Below are 21,631 nucleotides of genomic sequence, written 5' to 3' on the forward strand. Positions count from 1 at the left end.
GTACAATTTCTTATCTCCCCCTGATAGGCAACTGTGTATCCCACCCACCACCAAGAGAAGCAAGGAACCAGGTTTGAGCCCCCGGCTCTCCACCTGCAGGGAAGTCGCTTCACAGGCGGTGAAGCAGGTCTGCACGTGTCTGTCTTTCTCTCCCCATCTCTGTCTTCTCCTCCTCTCTCAATTTCTCTCTGTCCTATCCAACAAGAACAATAGAAGAAAGATGGCCAGCAAGGAAAGAAAATAGATGAGATGTTTTCCTTCATGTGTGTTGTGTCCTTTAGTGGGTACTTATGCAGCTCTGGCACAGTGCAGAGGAGAGGTTTTCCAGCCTCGACCATTTCATAAATTTATTTAGGGATGGAGGAATGAGGAAAGAATAGAGTGAGAGGAGGAGAGAAAACACAGCACCACTCTGCCATCCTCAGAGCTCCCTAGTGCCATCCATGGCTCCCATGTAGTGCTGGGGCTCAAACCCATGTCCAGTTGGACATGAACTTTCTCTTGGCTCATCAGTCTTTACATTTCAAGTGACCTCACATATTCTCCTTGAATGCCCTTAACTAATATAGCTGTGTTATTCTTGACTGCTGTTAAAAATATCCTATGCATAGGGGCTCGGAATTGTGTGGCTGATTAGAGGTGACCGTCTGAGTCTTTGGCATGAACTGAAAGCATCTGACATCTGGTGGGAGTCATAGTTTCCAAGAGACTGTCCTGCTCCACAAAGCGAAGGGACCGGCCAGCAACTGAGAGTCTTTTGTAATGCAGGTGGCAACCAACTACCATGCCAGCAGAATAAACAAGAGATAACTCAGGAAGTGAGTGGTCATCTGCTTCTGAGGTCTTTTTTTTTTCTCCCCTGTTGGAAGGAACAAAACAAAACAAAAGAAAAAATCCTACTATTTAACCTTCAGAACCGCAGGCTTTCCTATATTCTTTAGAAATGTTTCCAGGGGCGGGCGGTAGCATAGTGAGTTAAGTGCATGGTGCCAGAGGGTAAGGGCAAGGACCAAAGGGTAAGGACCTGCATTAAGAATCCCAGTTCGAGCCCCCGGCTCCCCACCTGCTGGGTAGTCACTTCACAGATGGTGAAGCAGGTCTGCAGGTGTCTGTCTTTCTGTCCCCCTCTCTGTCTTCCCCTCCTCTCTCCATTTCTCTCTATCCTATCCAACAACAATGACAGCAATAACAACAACAACAATGATAAACAACAAGGGTAACAGAAGGGAAAAAATAACCTCTAGGAGCAGTGGATTTGTAGAGCAGGCACTGAGACAACCCTGGAGACAAAAACAAAACAACAACAACAACAAAAACAACAACTAGAAATATGTTTCCATTTGGAACTATAGTCATCTCAGAATACTGTCATTTTTGAGTGGTTTTTTTTTTTTTTTTTTTTTTTTTTTACCAGAGCACTACTCAGCTCTGACTTATGGTGTTGTGGGGATTGAATTTTGGAACTTCAGAGCCTCAGGCATGAGAGTCTCTTTGAATAACCATTATGCTATTTATCCCCCTCCCCTCTTTTTTAAAAATTTTATTACTGACTTAATATTGATTTAAAAATTTAGAGGTAACAAGGGTACAATTCCACACCATTCCCACTGCCAGAGTTCTGTGTCCCCATTCCCTCCATTGGAAACTGCAGTAGTTCTCCCAAGGTGACAGATCTGGGTTTATGTATGGCAATTCTTTTCTGGTCCTCAATAATAAGATGTCTTGCTTGTTTTAAAATACATTTAAATTTTTTTCCTTCCACATCACTCAGTTAAAGCTATCAGCTTAACTTTATTAAGCCTGTCCTCTACTATTGGTGCAAAAGTAAAACAATGCAGAATTTTAATTTCAACTTTTGTCTAACAGAAGTTTACAAGATGGTAAGATTACAATGTACACCCACCACCAAAGTTCTGTGTCTCCATCTTCCCACCTCACAGAGATAACCACCATAGTTCTCATAAGTCTTAGGAACAGTTAATGAAAACTATTTAAAGAGAATAGTGATTCTTCCATTATCAACTGCTGTGAATTTCAAGCTCATAATTTAGAAATGCAGAAATGCATGTCTAGAGGCTAGTTCCAAGGTATCCTGAAATGCATCATCATCTCAGAAACAACCCATTCCACAGACTTGAAAAGGGACATTGAAGGAGTCAGGCGTTGGTGCACGTGGTAGAGTGCATACATTACAGTGCACAAGGACCCAGGTTCGAACCCATAGTCCCCACTTGCAGGAGGGAGGTTTCACAATCAGTGAATCAGTGCTGGCAAGTGTCTCTTTTTCTCTGTCCCTATCTGTCCATCCTTACTCAGTCAATTTCTTTTTGACTCTCTCAAGATTAATAAAACAGGGGCTGGGTGGTGGTGCACCTGGTTGAGTATACATGTCACAATGTTCAGGGGCCTGAGTTCAAGTTCAAGCCTCCAGCCCCCACCTGTAGGGGGAAAGCTTCACAAGTAGTGAAGCAGTGCTGCAGGTGTCTCTCTGTCTCTCTCCCTCTCTATTTCCCCCTACCTCTCAATTTCTGGCTGTCTTGATCCAATAAATTAATAAACATGAAAAAGACTAACAAAATCACATATATATATGTCCTCCAGGGCTAGGTGTCTGCACTATGAATCCACTGGTCCTGAAGGCCGTTTTTCCCATTTTGTTGACCTGGTTGCTATCATTGTTATTGTTGCCATTGCTATCGTTGCTGGATAGAAAAGAGAAAAATGGAGAGAGGAGGGGACAACAGACAGGGAGAGAAAGATAGACACCTGCAGACCTGCTTCACTGCCTATGAAGCAACCCCCTCTGCAGGTGGGGAGCCGGGGGCTCGAACCAGGATCCTTGCGCTGGTGCTTGCACTTCATGCCATGTGCACTTAACCTGCTATGCTACCATCTGACCCCCCTAAAATGTTCTTTTAAAACAAAATAATAGTTATGTTCTAAAAAGAAAAAATGTAACAATAGCTATGTCAGGGAGAAATGTTGTGGAAAAGAATCTTTGAATTGCCTGAAGGAAACAGTATGGAGGTTGGAGTATAGGTGGTAGAGCTCAGGAGACTATGTGAAAGAAAGGAAGAATTATTTAAATTTTTTGTTTATTATCTTTATTTATTTTGATAAAGACAGCCAGAAATCAAGAGGGTAAGGGGAAATAGGAAGAGAGACACCTGCAGCCCTGCTTCACCACTCCTGAAGCTTTCCCCCTGCAGGTGGAGACTGGGGGCTTGAACCTGGGTCCTTGCTCATTGTAACGTGCACTCAACTAGGTGTTCCACTACCCAGCCCTAAGGAAGAATTATTTGGAGAAAAAATTAAAATGCACCGATAGCATGAAGGAAGAGTCTCAGAAAACAAAGCTCACTACAGTAGTTACTTTATTTGTTCAAAGGCTCTTGTTGCAAGCATTAAGCCAGTGTGGGCTTTGATTCCCTGAGCCCAGATCTACATATTTAGGAAGGAAAAAAGCAGACTCTGACCCACAACCCTTGGATGAAAACTAAAGGCTTTTGGCTAATCACATCGTGGTGGTGAAACTTCTACAGCCTAGAAGCCTGGAGTCACAGGTCTTTTAGATCCTTCTGGATATTCCACAGGGTGTCTGCACTTTTCTTCAGCTGAGCCACCTCATCATCCTTCAGCTTCTGGTTGATGACACTGGTGAGCCCTCGAGCGTTCAGGATGCATGGCAGGCTCAGGAAGACTTCATTCTCGATGCCGTACATTCCCTGCCAGAGCCAAGAGAACATTTCAATCAAGTCAGGAAGCCACAGGCCCCATGACTAAGTGGAAAGCATTATAGCAGACTTGGCAAGCAAAAGACATTTTTGAGTTTGCATTATCTACAGGCCCACATTGCGCAAACAGTTGCGTTTAGAAGTGGGTTTCCTAACAATATACAACTTGCACATTATAATGAAGCTAGAAATGTATGAGAAAGCTCTGTTATTTGATTTACTGTCATCTCTCTTTCTGCTTAGATATACAGTTCAATAAAATTTGGCATCTGGCTTCAAATTAAATTGCAGTTGAATGTGGTTCTTAATGGACTACTTCTACACCATGCCTCGGCCTCGCGTGAGCTTAATGTGCAGCTTGGCGATACGAGAATCCGGCATGAAGCCCAGCCAGTCTATCTTGGCGTTACTCTCAATCGCACTCTGTCATTTCACAAACATCTCATAAAAACTGCAGCAAAGGTGGGCGCGAGGAATAACATCATTGCAAGACTGGCCAGCTCCTCATGGGGCGCGAGCGCTTCCACACTACGATCATCATCTCTGGCATTATGCTATTCCACTGCAGAATACTGTGCCCCAGTATGGTTCCGTAGCCCCCATGTCCACTTGGTCGATTCCAAATTATATTCCTCCATGAGGATAATTTCTGGAACCATCCGTTCCACCCCGGTTCCATGGCTGCCAGTTCTTAGCAACATCGCCCCGCCAGATATACGTCGGGATGCGGCATCATCTAAGTTCATTTCCCACGTCTACACTCGACCGGACCTGCCAATATAGGCGGATATCTTCGCCCACCCTGTCCAACGCTTGACGTCTCGTCACCCAATCTGGTCCCCTACACCTACACTGAACTTCTCTGTTCCAGACTCTTGGAAACAGAGTTGGCAGTCAGCTGAGGTAAAGAACAAACACCTCATCACAGACCCCTGCCAGCGTCAACCCGGCTTTGACCTAGCACGTTATGATTGGGCCCTCCTCAATCACTATCGAACAGGCCATGGCCAGTGCGCTGCTATGTTCCATCGCTGGGGAGCCAGAGACGACCCGAACTGCCCCTGCGGCTCCAGACAGACTATGACCCACATAGTCAACGACTGCCACCTCTCCAGATTCAAAGGAGGTCTCGAAACTTTACATCAGGCTCAACCTGTCGCTGTTGACTGGCTACGGAAGAAGGGCAATCGCTAGAAGAAGAAGTGGACTACTTTATTCCCAAAATCTCCTTTCTTAAAATTCTTTAGTAAAGGAGAAATTTTTAGGTGTGGCTGACAGGTCAAGAATAGTAGTTGGGGGCAGGAGTAGATAGCATAATGGTTATGCAAAGAGACTCGTGCCTGAGGCTGCAAAGTCCTAGGTTCAATCCCCTCCAACACCATAAACCATAGCTGAGCTGGTAAAAAAAAAAAAAAAAGTAGCTGGAGGCCATTTAATGGCTAAATCTCTGTAGTAGCCAAACATTACTAAAAAAAAGAAGCATTCTGTTCAAAAACATTTTACCACTTTGTATTCATAGGTTCCACTTAACTACATAACTAGGTTACTTAATTATGTTAAGCAAGTAATATATGTATATATTTTAAACTCACTTTCAAAAGCTTTTTATGCATATACCAAAGTAAGAATAAACAAATGCCATTACACTCCAAGATTTAGCAAATATTCTAATTTTGTTATGCCTGTTTTTTTTTTATAAATTTTGCTATAATAATTTTCAAAATTTGCTGCTACATTTTACGTCTAAAAATTATATTTCTTTTTTTTTTTTCCTCCAGGGTTATTGCTGGACTCGGTGCCTGCACCATGAATCCACCGCTCCTGGAGGCCATTTTTCCCCCTTTTTGTTTCCCTAGTTGTTGCAGCCTTGTTGCGGTTGGTTATTATTGCCATTGTTGACATTGCTTTGTTGTTGGATAGGACAGAGAGAAATGGAGAGAGGAGGGGAAGACAGAGAGAGGGGAGAGAAAGATAGACACCTGCAGACCTGCTTCACCGCCCGTGAAGTGACTCCCCTGCAGGTGGGGAGCCGGGGGCTCGAACCGGGATCCTTACTCCAGTCCCTGCGCTTTGCGCCACGTGCGCTTAACCCACTGCGCCACTGCCCGACCCCAAAAAATTATATTTCTTTTGCATTCTTTTTCTAGTCTATTATGCGCCCCTGTTACTTTCTTTCCTACCATTGACTTGTAGAAAATGAGTCAGTTATTGTACACAATGTTTTAACATAACTTCAGTCTTATTTTAAAATAATTAATTTCAGAGTCAGAGAAATACCATAGTGATTTATGTAACAGATTTTCATGTCTGAGGCACCAGAGGTATCAGATTTTATTCCCAGCACCACCATAAGCCAGATCTGAGAAGAAAGAAAGAAAAAGTAGGGAGCCAGGCAGTTGTGCACCTAGCTGAGTGGACATATTACCATATATAAGGACCTAGGTCAAGCCTCATCTCCCCATATGCAGGGGGACCACTTCACAAGCAGTAAAGCAGGTCTGTCTTTATCTTTCTGTTTCCTCTCCTCTCTCATTTTCTCTCTATCTTATCAGATAAAATAGAAAGGAAAAAAAGGAGAGGACGGGTGGCTGCTGGGAGCAGTGAATTTGTAGTGCTGGCACCAAGCCCCAGTGATAACCCTGGTGTGTGTGTGTGTGTGTGTGAGAGAGAGAGAGAGAGAGAGAGAGAGAGAGAGAGAGAGAGAGAGAAGAAGAGAAGAGAAGAGAAGAGAAGAGGAGGAGGAAAGGAAGGAAGGAAAGAAGGAGGTGTGGTATAGTGAAGTCCCAGTGATGAAGGGGGGAAGAAAAGGGGGGAAAATCAATTCCTATGCACTTGTCCATAACTTAAACCACCCTGAAATGAAACTATTATACTTTTTCAAGTGATCATGTATGTTGAGAATCTGCAGAACTATTATTTAATTTCCCACATGATACAAAGGAAAATATAATCATTTATTGGATTTCTAAACCCCCCCCCCATAAACTGTGCGTTCTAATTGTGTTGGACTTGTTTTGGAAAAGGAAAAAGTATATAAAACTTTATTTTGCCACCAGGGTTATCACTAGGGTTCAGTGCCTGCTCCTGGCAGCTCCCCTTCCCCTCCCCTTTCCTCCCCTCCTCTCTCCTCCCCTCCCCTTATCTTCCCACCTTACCTGTCATTTCCTTTTTTCTGTCTTTCTTTCTCACTTTATTTTTTTATGTATAGACATGAGACAGAAAGAGAGAGAGAGAGAGAGAGAAAGCAGCACTAATCCATTGCTTGTGAATTTTCCTCCCTACAGATGGGGACTGGGAGCTTGAACACAGTATGTGTGCTCTATTAGGTGCTTTTAAGATACTGGACTAGGACTTTATTTTTCCTCATTCATTCATTGTTGCTGTACTCTTCTTGTACAACTATAGTTCCACTATTCCTGATGGATTTTTTTTTTTTTTTTGAGATGGAAAGTGAAAGACTAGACAGAGGAAAAGGAGAGACACCACAATACTGTTCCTCCACTTGTGAAGACTACACTGTGCAGGAGTGAATGAGGGTTTGAATCAGAGTTCTTGTTCATGGTAAAGTGCATGCTGTACTGGACCATCTTCCAGTTACATTTGTCTCTGTTACATAAAGCTATTTAAGACTGAGGAGATAGTGCAGAGGCAGGACTTGTATGCCTGAGGCTCCAAAGTCCCAGGTTCAATCCTTAGCGTCATTTTAGGTTAGAGCTGAGCAGTACTCTAATCTCTCAATCTCTCTTTCTCTGTCTCCCTCACAAAAATAGACAAATCACAATCATAACTATAGAGTTTGTCGCAGCTTGTCTTACCTTCACCATTGTTGACACAGGATGAATCCTGGATAGGTTTTTGAACATGGATTCAATGAGATCCGCCACACTTAACCCAATAGCCCAATTGGTGTATCCTTTTAGCTTGATGACCTCATAGGCACTAAGGGGAAACAAAAATCGTCAAGAGATCACTGAAACCAGACTCTCTGGGGCTGATTCTGTCCCCTTTCTCACTCTGTGATCTTGAGTAAATTATTTAACTTCTCTTGTCTCACTTTTCGTCTTCTCTCCTGTAAAACGAGGACAATGGTATCTATGTCCTGAGTTTGTTAAATGAGTTAACTAGATATGTAAGTGTTCAAAATTGAGATGGTAGTGCTATATATGTTCACTAGTGAGAGGTGGCGAGTGTTGGTGAAAGATGTTAAGTAAACGCTGTGATATATTCAAATATCTAACTGTATAAGTAAATGTAGTTACAGTGTAAACATATACATTTCCCAACCAATCTTTTATTTCTGACACAGATAATTTCTTTTTTTAAGGTTTTTTTTAAAAACTATCTCTATTTATTGCATAGAGATAGCCAGAAATTGAGAGGGTAGGGGGAGACAGAGACAGAGGGACACTTGCAGCTCTGCTTTACCACTCGTGAAGTTTTTCCCCTACAGGTGGAGACCAGGGGCTCTAACTTGGGTCCTTGTGCACTGTAACAAGTGCGCTCAACCAGGTGTGCCACACCCGGCCCCATGCATAACACAGATAGTTTCAAAGATATCAGTGAAACAAGGAAGTAATGAAAGTGAAAAGATCTTCATATTGAAAGGACAGAAATCTACCGTGATTTTAAGGTCCTACTTCCCAGTGCCTCTTAAATGACTGTGACCAACAATAACTTCATTATTAGTTAGCATATACAATAACTTCAGAACACAAAGATGAAGATTACATTGGATGGCAGTTTTCTGAGCGACGTTCACACACCTGAAGGGCACACACAAGGGCACTGGTAGTTGAGGGGGAGGAGGAAGTCTGAATATTAGGAAGTTGGGATGTCATACACTCCATCACTGATGAGGAGACCCTGGGAAGTGACATTACCTGGGTGAGCCCCCGTTTTCTCACTTGGCCACATAAAGGAATTATACTCATGGAAATTCTAAGGATCCTTCTAACTTGTTATAGATATATCATATCCACATATAGTTCAAAGCCCTGAAAAAATTCACTAATACTTTTTAATTAAAGAAATATTGGTTTATGGCATTATTTCCTGTGTAGTATACATATTACATTCAACATATTTAGAAAGGCTGCATTTTGACCACCAGCAAAAGTCTAGTTTCTACCCACCACCACATAACTGGCCTCTACATATGTGACTCACACTCTCTATCCCCTCCCCCTCTTTTTAAAAAATATTTATTGATTCCCTTTTGTTGCCCTTGTTCTACTGTTGTATTCATTATTGATGTCGTCATTGTTGGATTGGACAGAGAGAAATGGAGAGAGGAGGTGAAGACAGAGAAGGGGAGAGAAAGACAGACACCTGCAGACCTGCTTCACTGCCTGTGAAGGGACCTTCCTACAGGTGGGGAGACGGGGGCTCGAACCGGGATCCTTAGGCTGGTCCTTGTACTTTGCACCACCTGCACTTAGCCCACTGTGCCACTGCCCAACTCGCCCCTCTCCCTCTTAATAACCTCTTGATAACTACTCTGTTCTCAGAATCTTAGAGCTTTTGTTCTGTTTATTCATTCCTTTGCTCCTTTATCTTTCACATGTGAATGAAATCATATGGTAGCAAACCATTAGAATTGAATTTAGGTAAATAAAATAATTACTTTTTTTTTCCCTGCCTCCAAGGTTATCGCTGGGGCTCGGTGACAGCGCTACAAATGCACCACTCCTGGTGGCCATTTTTTTCCTTCTGTTTTATTCAACAGACAAAGAGAATTTGAAAGAGGAGAGGCAGATTGAGAGGAAGAGAAAGATAGACACCTGCAGACCTGCTTTACCGCCTGTGAAGCATCCCCTCTGTAGTGGGGAGCAGGGCTCGAACCTGGTTCCATGTGCAGGTCTTTGCGCTTAGTACTATGTGTGCTTAAGTGGATGCACCACCACCCAGGCCCCAATAGTTCCTTACCTGAGACTTATAACAATTCTTCTTGTATCATAATTAACATTTATTGAATGCTCATCAGTGACGTGTGCATAGCTGTGCATGCTTTTACACAATTTTTATAGTTCTGTTGCTTTCAAGGGGATAAAACTGTTATTTAATTATTTGAAGGTTAAAGTCTACTTCAAGGGGGTCAGGCAGTAGTGCAGCAGGTTAAGTGCACATGGCGTGAAGAGCAGGGACTGGCGTAGATCCCAGTTTGGGCCCCAGCTCCCCACCTGCAAGGAAGTCGCTTCACAAGCAGTGAAGCAGGTCTGCAGGTGTCTATCTTTCTCTCCCCCTCTCTGTCTTCCTATCCTCTCTCAATTTCTCTCTGTCCTATCCAACAACAACAACAACAATAACAATAACGACAATAATGGGAAACAAAATGGGAAAAATGGCCTCCAGGAGCAGTGGATTTGTAGTGCTAGCACTGAGCCCCAGCAATAGCCCTGGAGGCAAAAAAAAAAAGTCTACTTCAAGTCCATAGATTTAGTAGTGTTGGTGCCATGACTTGAAGCCAGGCCCACATATAGATATATTTTTGCCTCCAGGGTGGGAGATTGGACGCCAGTTCTTACACTTGATGCCATGTGCACTTAACCCGCTGTGCTACTGCCCGACCCTTGCCCATATATTTTTTTTACTCCAGTCCACATGACGCCTTATTTTATGAAAGCATAAAAGACATAGGAGGTACACCACCTGAAATGGAATTTAAAAAATTACCATACTCATTGACATTCCCCCTGCTTATACATATGGCCACTCTACCAAAAAAGAAAATTAAAATTTTGACCTGAATTGTTAATAATAATAATAATATAATATGTAGCAGCAACTAGCTAGTAATAAGAGAGATGATGTCAGTTAAAAAAGAAAGAAGTAGGAAAAGAGCTTTATTATTATTATTATAATTGAGGGCAGAAAAGTAAATGTAATCCATCTTAAAAACTCTTAGTGGTTCAATCAGCAAGTATTCATTTCAGGTAACTATAGGACTCAGCATGTCTAGGTTACTTTTCTACATAAGACAGTCTGAACTTGTCAGAAAGAGGCACTGGAAAACTCTGCTCACTTCCTCATTCTATGTATTTCTCCTAGTACTTCCATAGCAGTTTCTCTAGACAGGAAATATTTGCTCCCCCTAAGAGGACTGGCAGAGCAAATTTCACCAGTGTCAGTTAGTCTTATTGTCTCAGAAGACAATAACTGAGATGTTCTATATTAAGAGTTGATCAAGGGAATCAGGTGGTAGCAGTGGGTTAAGCGCATGTGGCGCAAAGCGTAAGGATCCCAGTTCCAGACCCCGGCTCCCCACCTGCAGGGGAGTCACTTCACTGGCAGTGAAGCAGGTCTGCAGGTGTCTATCTTTCTCTCCCCCTCTCTGTCTTCCCCTCCTCTCTCCATTTCTCTCTGTCCTATCCAACAGTGACATCAATAACAACAACAATAAAACAAGGGCAACAAAAGGGAAAATAAAATAAATAAGCAAATAAATAAATAAGAGTTGACCTGATGAGGGGCCAGACGTTGGCACTCTAGGTTAAGTGCACATAGTTCTAAGCACAAGGACCTGTGCAAGGATTGGGTTAAAGTCACTGGCTCCCCTAGCAGTGAAGTAGGTCTTCAGGTGTCTATTTTAATTCTTCTCTATTCCCCTCTTCTCTCAATCTCTCAGTCCTATCCAATAAAATAGAAAAAATTAATGGCTGTCAGGAGCTGTGGATTCATAGTACTGGTGCTGAGCCCCAGCAATAACTCTGGGGGTGGGAGAGTTGATCTGAGCAGACAGCCATGGAAAAAATTTATAATTGTATCTAAGTAAAGATGAAACAAACTGATTTAAAGCTCAAGTCCTTTTTCTTTTTTCTTTTTAATCTTTTTAAATTTTTTCATTATCTTTATTTACTTAGTAGATGCAGTCAGAAATTGAGAGGGTAGGAGAGCTAGAGAGGGAGAGAGACACCAACACTGCTTCACCACTTGTAAAGCTTTCCCTCTTCAGGTTGGGAGTGGGGGCTTGAACCTGGGTCCCTGTGCATTGCTCAAGTCCTCTTTCTACTAACCTTTCAACCACCAACTTATGCACTTCCTTCCAGTTTTCACTGTCATTGTCTGTTCCCATTTCTGGATTCAGTTCCTGGAGAGAAACACCTGCCACATTCACTCCACTCCATACAGCCACTGGGGGATTGGGGAGAAAAAAAAAACAGTGTGATCCACTTAGTGATCATCTGTGATCTCATGGGCACTAGAAGATTCTTTTTTAGTGTTTTCAAAACAAAGCATTATGACAAAAGCACATACAATTTGAATATTGATCTTTTTATAATGAATAATGTATGTCCAATGATTCTAACAAATTAATTAAAGAAACCATTTGAAATTCTCAATACTGTGGGGGGGTAGATAGCATAATGGTTATGCAGAGAGACTCTCATGAGCAGTGAAGCAGGTCTGCAGGTGTCTTCCTCTTCCTGTCTCAATATTGCCCTCCCCTCTTAATTTCTTTCTGTCCAAATAAAAAAAATAGGGAAAAAAAAAAGGAAAAAAATGACCACCAGGAACAGTGGATTCATAGCGCTGGCTCTTAGCTCCAGCCAGAACCCCAGTGGCAATAAAAAAATCATTTTGAAGCAATATTTATTTGACATACCTTACGTGATAGAATATCAGACACTGATTATTTAAAAGTTTTTTGTTACCTAGTTCACTCCTCCAACAAAATGGTGGATATCAACATTTAGTCCACTTCAGGAATCTAGAAGCATAGACCTACCAAGGCATGAACACATATCTTGTTTATAAATAGGAAACGGGAGAAACAAATAATCCTAGTGCTGGGAAAGGGAGCAGATGAACCTGGTGCTTTTTATTATTTGAAAGTAAGGAAGGACCAAAAAGTGATGAGATAACGTCAAAAGTTATAGAAACCAGCCTACAGATCCTGTGACTTATCAAATTTGGACAATTAATGCATAACAATGACAGTGATAGAATATTTGTGAGATAAAATTAAACTTTGATACAATAACACACACGGACACGTGTGAATTTTACATATGAATCTCACACAGTTTGTGTACATGGGTTAATGTGTGCATTAATATGAATACACAGGATCAAGAAGCTCTCTTACAGCAGCATACAACTAGAGTATTGTAGAAGAAATGATAGAATTAGAACGCTATGTCTTAGCAGGCAAAACACTGATGAAGAAGCACAGTTTTTGTTTGTTTTTATTTATTTATTTGCCTCAAGGGTTATTGCTGGGGCTCGGTGCCTGCAGTATGAGTCCACTGCTCCTGGAAGTTATTTTTTCCCTTTTGCTGCCCTTGTTGTTTATTGTTGTTGTTATTGCTGTTGTCATTGTTGGCTAGAGCAGAGAGAAATGGAGAAGGGAGGGGAAGACAGAGAGGGAGAGAAAAAGATAGACACCTGCAGACCTGCTTCACCATCTGTGAAGTGACTACCCAGCAGGTGGGGATCCGGGGGCTCAAACTGGGATCCTTATGCAGGTCCTTAAGCTTCTTGCCATGTACACTTAACCGGCTGCACTGCTGCCTGGCCCCCAAGGAAGCACAGTTTTACCTGATCAGTATCAAAGTATCTCCCACAACTTACAGATTTGTAATGCTAGAATATATAAAAATAAATAAAGCAAAAAAAAAAAAAAGTCACAATGACAAGTGCAATGGCCCAAGTACACAGTAATTTTTTTCTGTTTACCACTTGAGTCTCCATGTTCTCCCAGAATCCACCCGTGGCAGCTACTGGGATGAATGCCAAGTTTCTCAGCCATAAGATAGCGAAATCTGGCAGAATCCAGATTGCATCCACTGCCAATCACACGGTGCTTTGGTAGTCCACTTAGTTTCCAGGTAACATACGTCAGGATATCCACTAAAAGTTTTAAAGAAGCACATATAAGTAAAGGGGCCGAGTGGAGGTGCACCTGGTTAAGAGCATGTGCTACTGTGTGCTAGGATCCGGCTTCAAGCCCCCAGTGCCCACTGGCAGGGGGGAAGTTTCATGAGTGGTGAAGCAGGGCTGCAGGTGTCTCTCTCCCCCTCCCTCTCATTTTTCTCTGTCCTATCACTAAAATAATAATAATACAGAAACACATGTAGTGAGTAAATCCCAACTGACCTCAATCGTTATGCCAATTAGTACATGCCCTGGCTTCCTTTCTCCCCTTTTCCCCATCCCCCAAAGATTTGGAATAAAGATAGAAATATTTTAACTATCCAGATAAGAGGTAAAGGGTTATTTGCTGTTGGGATATCAAACTCTTTCCAGACACATGGTATGCAAATATTTTCTCTGAGTTAGTATGTTATCAGGTTTCTTTTTACTTTTGTTTGCTTTCTTTCACTATGTAAAATCTTTTTAGTGAGGTGGGGGCTGGGTTGTGGCGCACCAGGTTAAGCACACATAGTACAAAGCGCCAGGACCTGTGCAAGGATCCCGGTATGAGCCCTTGGCTCTTCACCTGCAGGGGGGAAGCTTCACAGGTAGTGAAGCAGGTCTGCTGGAGTCTTTCTCTCTCCTTTTCTATCTTCCCCTCTGCTCACAATTTCTCTCTGTCCTATTTAATAAAAAAAATAGGAAAAAATGGCAGCCAGGAGCAGTGGATTCATAATGCAGGCACCAAGCCCCAGCAATAACCCTGGAGGAAAAAAAAAGATTAAAATATTTTTAGTGAAATACAGATAGCCAAAGCAAATAACCTGGTGAAACAACAAAAAATAATTCTAGGTGTGGTCCAGGGGATGGCGCAGTGGGTAAAGCAGTGGGCTCTCAAGCATGAGGTCCTGAGTTCAATCCCAGGCAACACATGTACCAGAGTGATGTCTGGCTCTTTCTCTCTCCTATCTTTCTCATTAATAAATAAATAAAATACTTAAAAAATAATTCTAGGACTTTATGGAAACTATAATGGTGGGGGGAGCATAGTGGGTTAAGTACACATGGCACGAAGTGCAGGAACTGGCTTAAGGATCTCAGTTCGAGTGCCCGGCTTCCCACCTGCCGGAGGGAGTCGCTTCACAGGCGGTGAAGCAGGTCTGCAGGTGTCTACCTTTCTCTGTCCCTCTGTCTTCCCGTCCTCTCTCGATTTCTCTCTATCCTATCCAAGGCATGCTCAATAAAGTTTCCTGAGCATGCAGTCACTATTAAGCAAACTATTATAATAATACAGGATGTCAACATTTTTTTTTTTTTGCCTCCAGGGTTATCGCTGGGGCTCAGGTGCCTGCACTACAAATCCACTGCTCCTGGAGGCCATTTTTCCTATTTTATTGCCCCTGTTGTTACCCTTGTTGTTGTCATTATTATTATTGTTGTCATTGCTATTGTATTGTTGGATAGGACAGAGAGAAATCGAGAGAGGAGGGGAGACAGAGAGGGGAAGAGAAAGATAGACACCTGCAGACCTGCTTCACTACTTGTGAAGCAAACCTCCCTGCAGGTGGGAAGCCGGGGCTCGAACTGGGATCCATATGCTGGTCTTTGCACCATGTGCAGGCTGCACTACCGCCCAACCACTCTCAACATTTTTTTTTTTAAATAGTATTTAATGAAGGAGTCTTTGGGACAAAGCCATTATTCTACTAGGGCTCAGCCTTGAGACTCCAGAGGTAAAAAGCTTTTGGTTTTGAGAGGACCACAGTACTCATAAGCCATTCACAGGTAGAAAGGTGGGCACACAAGAAAGGTTAGGAGCTAACTTTGCACCCCCACCTCCTGGGTCACACATGGGGCACTGGCCAGGCTATTTTAAAGTCCTTTTGCACTAGGTATTAGACATTCTTCCTTGATAACTTTAATTCAGTGGGAGTGACTCCCTGGAGAGTTAAGACTTTGAAGCTATACCTGGCAGAGTTGTGTAACCAGTTGTTCTTGTCCCTCTTGGCCACAGGATGTGGCAACCTCTTATGGATCAGGCTATTTCTGGGTCTTTTCTTACATCACTCTGCCACCAGATATTTTGTGAGACACATTCCACACGAGATGAAGCTAGTTAGGTCAACCCAGAGTGGCAGAGGGTAAAAAAATGAGCTTGCTGTTTCCCAACTCTCCATGTTTTATCAACTGCAAGGATTCCCCCTGTCCTTTGGCACAATCATTCTTTTTCCTTTTTTTAAAAAAATTTTTGTTGATGTTGTGTGGAATTCATTGTTGATTTTTTATTGCTATTTATTTATTTTTAATTTTGAAACATTTATTTTTATGAGAGGCTCATATCTCAGGCTCTGGCAGTGGTAGGAAGGGAATGAACCTGGGATTTCACACACATAAGGGGGGCTCTCTCCCTATTGGACCACCTCCCTTTCCTGACCTTCTGGCTTTTAATTTATTTATTCTTTTTATTTTTATTTATAAAATGAAAATATTGATAAAACTGTGGTATAAGAGGGGTACAGTTCTACACAATGCCCACCCCAGAGCTCCATATCCCACCCCCTCCCCTGATAGCTTCCCTATTCTTTATCCTTCTGGGAGTATGGACCCAAGGTCATTATGGAGTGCAGAAAGTGGAAGGTCTGGCTTCTGTAATTGTTTCCCTGATGAACATGGGTGTTGACAGGTTGATCCATACATACTCCCAGCCTGTCTCTTTCTCTAGTGGGACAGGGCTCTGGGGAGGTAGGTATTTATTTTTATTTTATTTTATTTTATTTTTTTACCAGAGCGCTGCTCAGCTCTGGCTTATGGTGGTGCAGGAGATTGAACCTGGGACCTCAAAGCCTCAGGCATGAGAGTCTCTTTGCATCACCATTATGCTATCTCCTCCCATGACAATCATCCTCTATGTGAAATGTCAGACACAATAGGCATTGCTGATTTATCAGGCAGTTATGCTCACCCAAAACCAGTGGTGAGTTTGGTGGCAAACTATAGATAATAAGTATGGCAGTAAATCTTGATTGCTTAGGCTAAAAAAGAAAAATGACTCTTAAATCAAGAGTTTTGGCATTCACTCTGCAGATGCTGATTTAGCAGGGGAAATAGCTTTTAAGTGATAGCATTTGTGTTGGTATTTGCTGTATCTGTCCATCAATATAGTCTGTTTCTGTAAACCTGGATTGATGAGTGGTGCTCTTAAACTCTTTTCAAAAAAATCTGATTGAGTTTGGAACATTTCTGGAGATAAGGGCACAGGAAAGCATTTTTCTGGATAACAGAAGGTCCAATGAATTAAAGTATTTATCTTCTTAATTTTTAAAAAATTATCTTTATAGAGATAGTCAGAAATATAGATAGAAGGGGGGAGGAGAGAGAAAGAGAAACAGAGAGATACCTGCAACCCTGCTTCACTACTTGCAGAGTTTTACCCTGAAGATGGGCCTGGGGGCTTGAACCCAGGACCTTGCATGTTGTAACATGTGCACTCAACCAGGCACACCACCATCTGGCCCCCCTCATTCAAGTATTTCTTACAAGTTGAAAGCACAGCCAAATCATTATGTATCCCAGGATAATCTTGAAGAAATGTTTAAAAGCCAACAAAAGCAGATTAAAGAACAGATGACTTAGTCTTACATAAAATTCTTCTCACATTTATAAGCATTCTGCTGGGTACAGTGCCATTTGTTTTGTCAACGGTAGTCTCGTGGTCAATAACAGAAGGCACATGATTTTTTTTTTAATATTTATTTTGTTGCCCTTGTTTTATTGCCCTTGTTTTATTGTTGTAGTTATTATTATTGTTGCCCTTGTTTTATTGTTGTAGTTATTATTATTGTTGCCCTTGTTTTATTGTTGTAGTTATTCTTATTGTTGTTGATGATGTCATTGTTGTTGGCTAGGACAGAGAGAAATGGAGAGAGGAGGGGAAGACAGAGGGGGGAGAGAAAGACAGAGACTTGCAGACCTGCTTCACCACTTGTGAAGCGACCCCCCTGCAGGTGGGGAGCCGGGGCTCGAACCAATATCCTTACGCTGGTCCTTGCGCTTCATGCCACATGCGCTTAACCCGCTATGCTACTGCCCGACTCCCATGAATGAGTTTTTGCAAGTGAACACCAGGATATAGTTTAGAGTCCAAAGGAAAATAAAACACTTCTCTCCCCTCCCTCCCCCCTACAGTCCCCAGACACTGCACTGAGAGAACTGGGCCTTGTGATACCTGGGTTGGAAACCACAATGATGATGCAGTCAGGACTGTACTTGACAATCTGCGGGATGATGAACTTGAAGACGTTTACATTCCTCTGCACCAAGTTGAGACGACTCTCCCCCTCTTGCTGGCGGACCCCTGCAGTGACCACCACGATCTTAGAATTGGCAGTCACAGAGTAATCTGGAAGAAGGAGGCAGGGAAAAGGTCTTTTAAATCCAGTGTGTCATCAGAACCGTAAAACCTATGAATCCTCTAAAAAAACCCCAGACATACACAAACTTCTGGAATGGACATGAAAACTATGCTTTCTAGGGTGGGGAGTTGGCTTACCTGGTATACTGCACGCCTTACCAGGTACAAGGCCCTGGGTTTGAGTCCTGGCACCACATGGGATTACCAAGACACCAAGGAAATTCTCATAGGTGGTGGTATCTCTCCCTCTCTGTCACTCTAAAAATGTTATCTGTGTCTGTTGGTTTTGAAAGGCAGTGCACCTGTGGCTTCTTCTTATTATTATTATTATTAATTTCTTTTTTTTTTTTTTAACCAGAGCACTGCTCAGCTCTGGTTTATGGTGGTGTGGGGGATTGAACCTGGGACTTTGGAGCCTCAGGCATGAGAGTCTTTTTGCATAACCATTATGCTATCTACCCTTGCCCTCCTGTGGCTTCTTGTTCTCTGTGTGCTATGAGGAAATTATCTAGCCATGGACTTGGCAAAGAGAATAGGCCAAATGAGTATAAGAAAAACCTAAATGATGAGGGGCCAGTTGGTGGTGCACCTGGTTGAGCGCACGTTGTGAGGTTACAATGCATAAGGACCTGGGTTCGAGCCCCGAGTCCCCACCAATAGGGGTAATGTTTTGTGAGTAGTGAAACAGGTCTGCAGGTGTCTATCTGTTTCTCTCCCTTTCTATCTTCCCCTTCCCTCGTGATTTCTGTCTGTCTCCATCCAATAAATAAAGATCATACAAAAAAACAAACAAACAAACAAAAAAAAACCCAAACCCTAAGTGAGGATCTGGCAAACAAATTTAAAATGCAGTTGACTTTAGAGAAACTTGGATTGTCAGTAAGAGACACAGAACTTAAACCGTGTGTTAAAAATTCCATATGCAAGCCCCCAACAACATTAACAAAAGATGCAAAGGCATTTTAGGCTTGTAACACTAATTCATTTAAAAAAATTATTGGGAGGGTTAATGATTTACAGTAAATACAGTTGTTAATATATGTGTAAGACTTCACAGTTTTCTGCAAAACATTCTCATACCCAGCCAGGGGCCTCCTCCACCATCATGTTCCAGGACCTGAGCATATACCCCCCACCTCCCCTGCAGAATCCTTTACTTTGGTGCAATGAACACCAAAGCCAGTCCAATCCAAGTTCTACTTTGTGTAACATTAATTCTATCTGCAAACAAGAAAAGAAGGCATTGACATTGCTTATTCTTGGCTAGAAATTAATTCCTAATATTTATTATTTTAAGGATACTTGTTCACTACCAGCTGTGAATTTCTCTGGAGAATATTTTACTTTTCCTCCAAGGAAGTGAGTCCTTTCCCAGAATATCTAGATATTCTGATTGGCTGTGACAGTTGGACTCAACAGCTGTAGAGGATTCACAGTATTCAATGTTTCTAAGTGACTACTGACAGTTATTAATAGTTTATCAGTTTCCTCTCCCAGAAATAAAGGGTCTAGGACTCACCTCTCATAAGGTCGGTGGGGAGGCAAGGCATGAACATCTCAGTGTTTCAAGAGCTATTATTGGGAGTGGTATTCTTAGGAAGTATTTTGGAGGCCCACATTTCTGAGTTTTCTTTTTACCAGAGCACTGCTCAGTTCTGGCTTAGGGTGGTGCAGGGGATTGAACCTGGGACTTTGGAGCTTTAGGCATGAAAGTCTCTTTGCATAACCATAATGCTATCTACCCCTGCCCTGAGGCCCACATTTCTGTTTCTCTAGGCATGGCCATATTGTCTTGGCACTATTTCATAAACCAGAGCAGAGATGGCCAGAATTTGAACTGATTTAGCTTCTCTTACATTGTGCCAATATTTTATCATGTCTGAAACATTATTTTTTAAAATATTTATTCCCTTTTGTTGCCCTTGTTTTATTGTTGTTGTTATTGATGTCGTCGTTGTTGGATAGGACAGAGAGAAATGGAGAGAGGAGGGGAAGACAGAGAGGGGGAGAGAAAGATAGACACCTGCAGACCTGCTTCACAGCTTGTGAAGTGACCCTGGGCTCCAACTGGGATCCTTACACCGGTCCTTGCGCCACCTGCGTTTAACCCACTGTGCTACCGTCCGACCCCCATCTGAAACATTCTTATTCTCAGATGCTTCTGAGCAAGCAGCATGGTGCAATTTCCTTGAAAAAAAAAAAAAGTCTGTGCCAAACATGTGGAAGGCAGGTGAGGCAGGGTGTTCAGTGCTAACATTCACTTTTATCTTCAAAGAATAATTAGACTCCAGAAGAGAAGGAATTGCCAACACCGGGTTCACTAGGATGAAGGGCTAATTTTGTATCAGAGGGTGAGGCAATCTATTTATTACTGGATCACTCTGAGCACGAGTCAGATATACCTTTATCTGCCACGATTTTAGGTGTCTGGAGGAACAAGCTCCCATGCTGCAGATCCATCATTTCCCCTTTGAGTTTATCTTCCAAAACATCTACCAGGGCAAGTTCATCGGCCAGAGACTGCAAACACAGAAACAGCTGTCAGTAGTAACCAGGGCCTCTCCACAGAGCCTCAGCATAAAGTATTCTGAAAAAATATTTATTTATTTATTCCCTTTTGTTGCCCTTGTTGTTTTATTGTTGTAGTTATTATTGTTGTTGTTATTGATGTTGTCATTGTTGGATAGGACAGAGAGAAATGGAGAGAGGAGGGGAAGACAGAGGGGGAGAGAAAGACACCTGCAGACCTGCTTCACCGCCTGTGAAGTGCCCCCCCCCCCCCCCCGCAGGTGGGGAGCCGGGGGCTTGAACCGGGGTCCTTATGCCCGTCCTTCAGTTTTGCACCACGTGTGCTTAACCGGCTACTGTGCTACCGCCTGACTCCTTAGCATAAAGTATTTTAAAAGCCTCAAGGGGTTTGGGGCGGTGGTGCACAGTCCAAAGTGCAAGGACTGGCTCAAGAATGCGGTTCAAGCCCCTGGCTCCCCACTTGCAGGGGGGTCCTTTCACAAAGGGTGAAGCAGGTCTGCAGCTGTCTCTCTCTCCCCTTCTTTGTCTTCCCCTCCTCTCTTATTTTCTCTCTGTCCTATCCAACAACAAAATGGAAAAAATAGCTTCCAGGAGCAGTGGATTCATAGTGCACGCACTGAGTCCCAGCAATAACCCGGGAGGAAAAAAAGCCTTTAGGATTTTACCAGCATATGCTTCTTATATAACTCCACGATTACATCTGGAACAATAAACTATTAATATGTAGGGCACCAAATTTGTCAGAACTTCATTTCCTAGTACCCAGTTAGGATGCAGCTAGCATGATTCCAATGGCTTTCAGAATATGCCAGCATGAAAGATGCCTGATGAAACCAGTGTTGTTCACCAGGAATCTCTTGGTCTGAGCAGGATTCTTAGCAGAGGTGATGGGGGGGAGAAATGGGCTCTCCCAGATCCAGAAACAATCTTGAGTAATATACAGCCATCCCTAGGTCACCCCCAGCTTGAAGTTTCTGATTGGAGGGTTAGATTTAAACTGTCCAGACTCAGAGTCACATCACAGTAGGATTTGAAGTTCTGTTTGAAGCATGGATTCCTCAGGCTGACTCTGACTGACTCATTGTGGGGACAGGAAGGGAAGCCT

At 42.6% G+C, this 21,631-nt stretch overlaps 1 protein-coding gene across 2 annotated transcripts in view; it reads right to left on the minus strand.

Annotated features, from left to right (window-relative positions):
* Nucleotides 1–3,357: 3,357 nt before the first annotated feature.
* LDHB (lactate dehydrogenase B) overlaps nucleotides 3,358–21,631 on the minus strand; it is a 118,924-nt gene continuing 100,650 nt past the window's right edge. For both annotated transcript variants that reach the window (XM_060194486.1, XM_007517889.3), the window contains exons 3-8: nucleotides 20,400–20,517; nucleotides 17,812–17,985; nucleotides 13,410–13,583; nucleotides 11,747–11,864; nucleotides 7,550–7,673; nucleotides 3,358–3,725 (exon numbers count right to left, since the gene is read on the minus strand). In XM_060194486.1, the coding sequence (XP_060050469.1) occupies nucleotides 3,558–3,725; nucleotides 7,550–7,673; nucleotides 11,747–11,864; nucleotides 13,410–13,583; nucleotides 17,812–17,985; nucleotides 20,400–20,517 (876 nt within the window). In that variant the 3' untranslated portion in view covers nucleotides 3,358–3,557. The remainder of the gene's footprint in view (nucleotides 3,726–7,549; nucleotides 7,674–11,746; nucleotides 11,865–13,409; nucleotides 13,584–17,811; nucleotides 17,986–20,399; nucleotides 20,518–21,631) is intronic.

The sequence above is a fragment of the Erinaceus europaeus genome, chromosome 7, assembly GCF_950295315.1.
Source record: "Erinaceus europaeus chromosome 7, mEriEur2.1, whole genome shotgun sequence".
NCBI classification, from domain to species: domain Eukaryota; kingdom Metazoa; phylum Chordata; class Mammalia; order Eulipotyphla; family Erinaceidae; genus Erinaceus; species Erinaceus europaeus.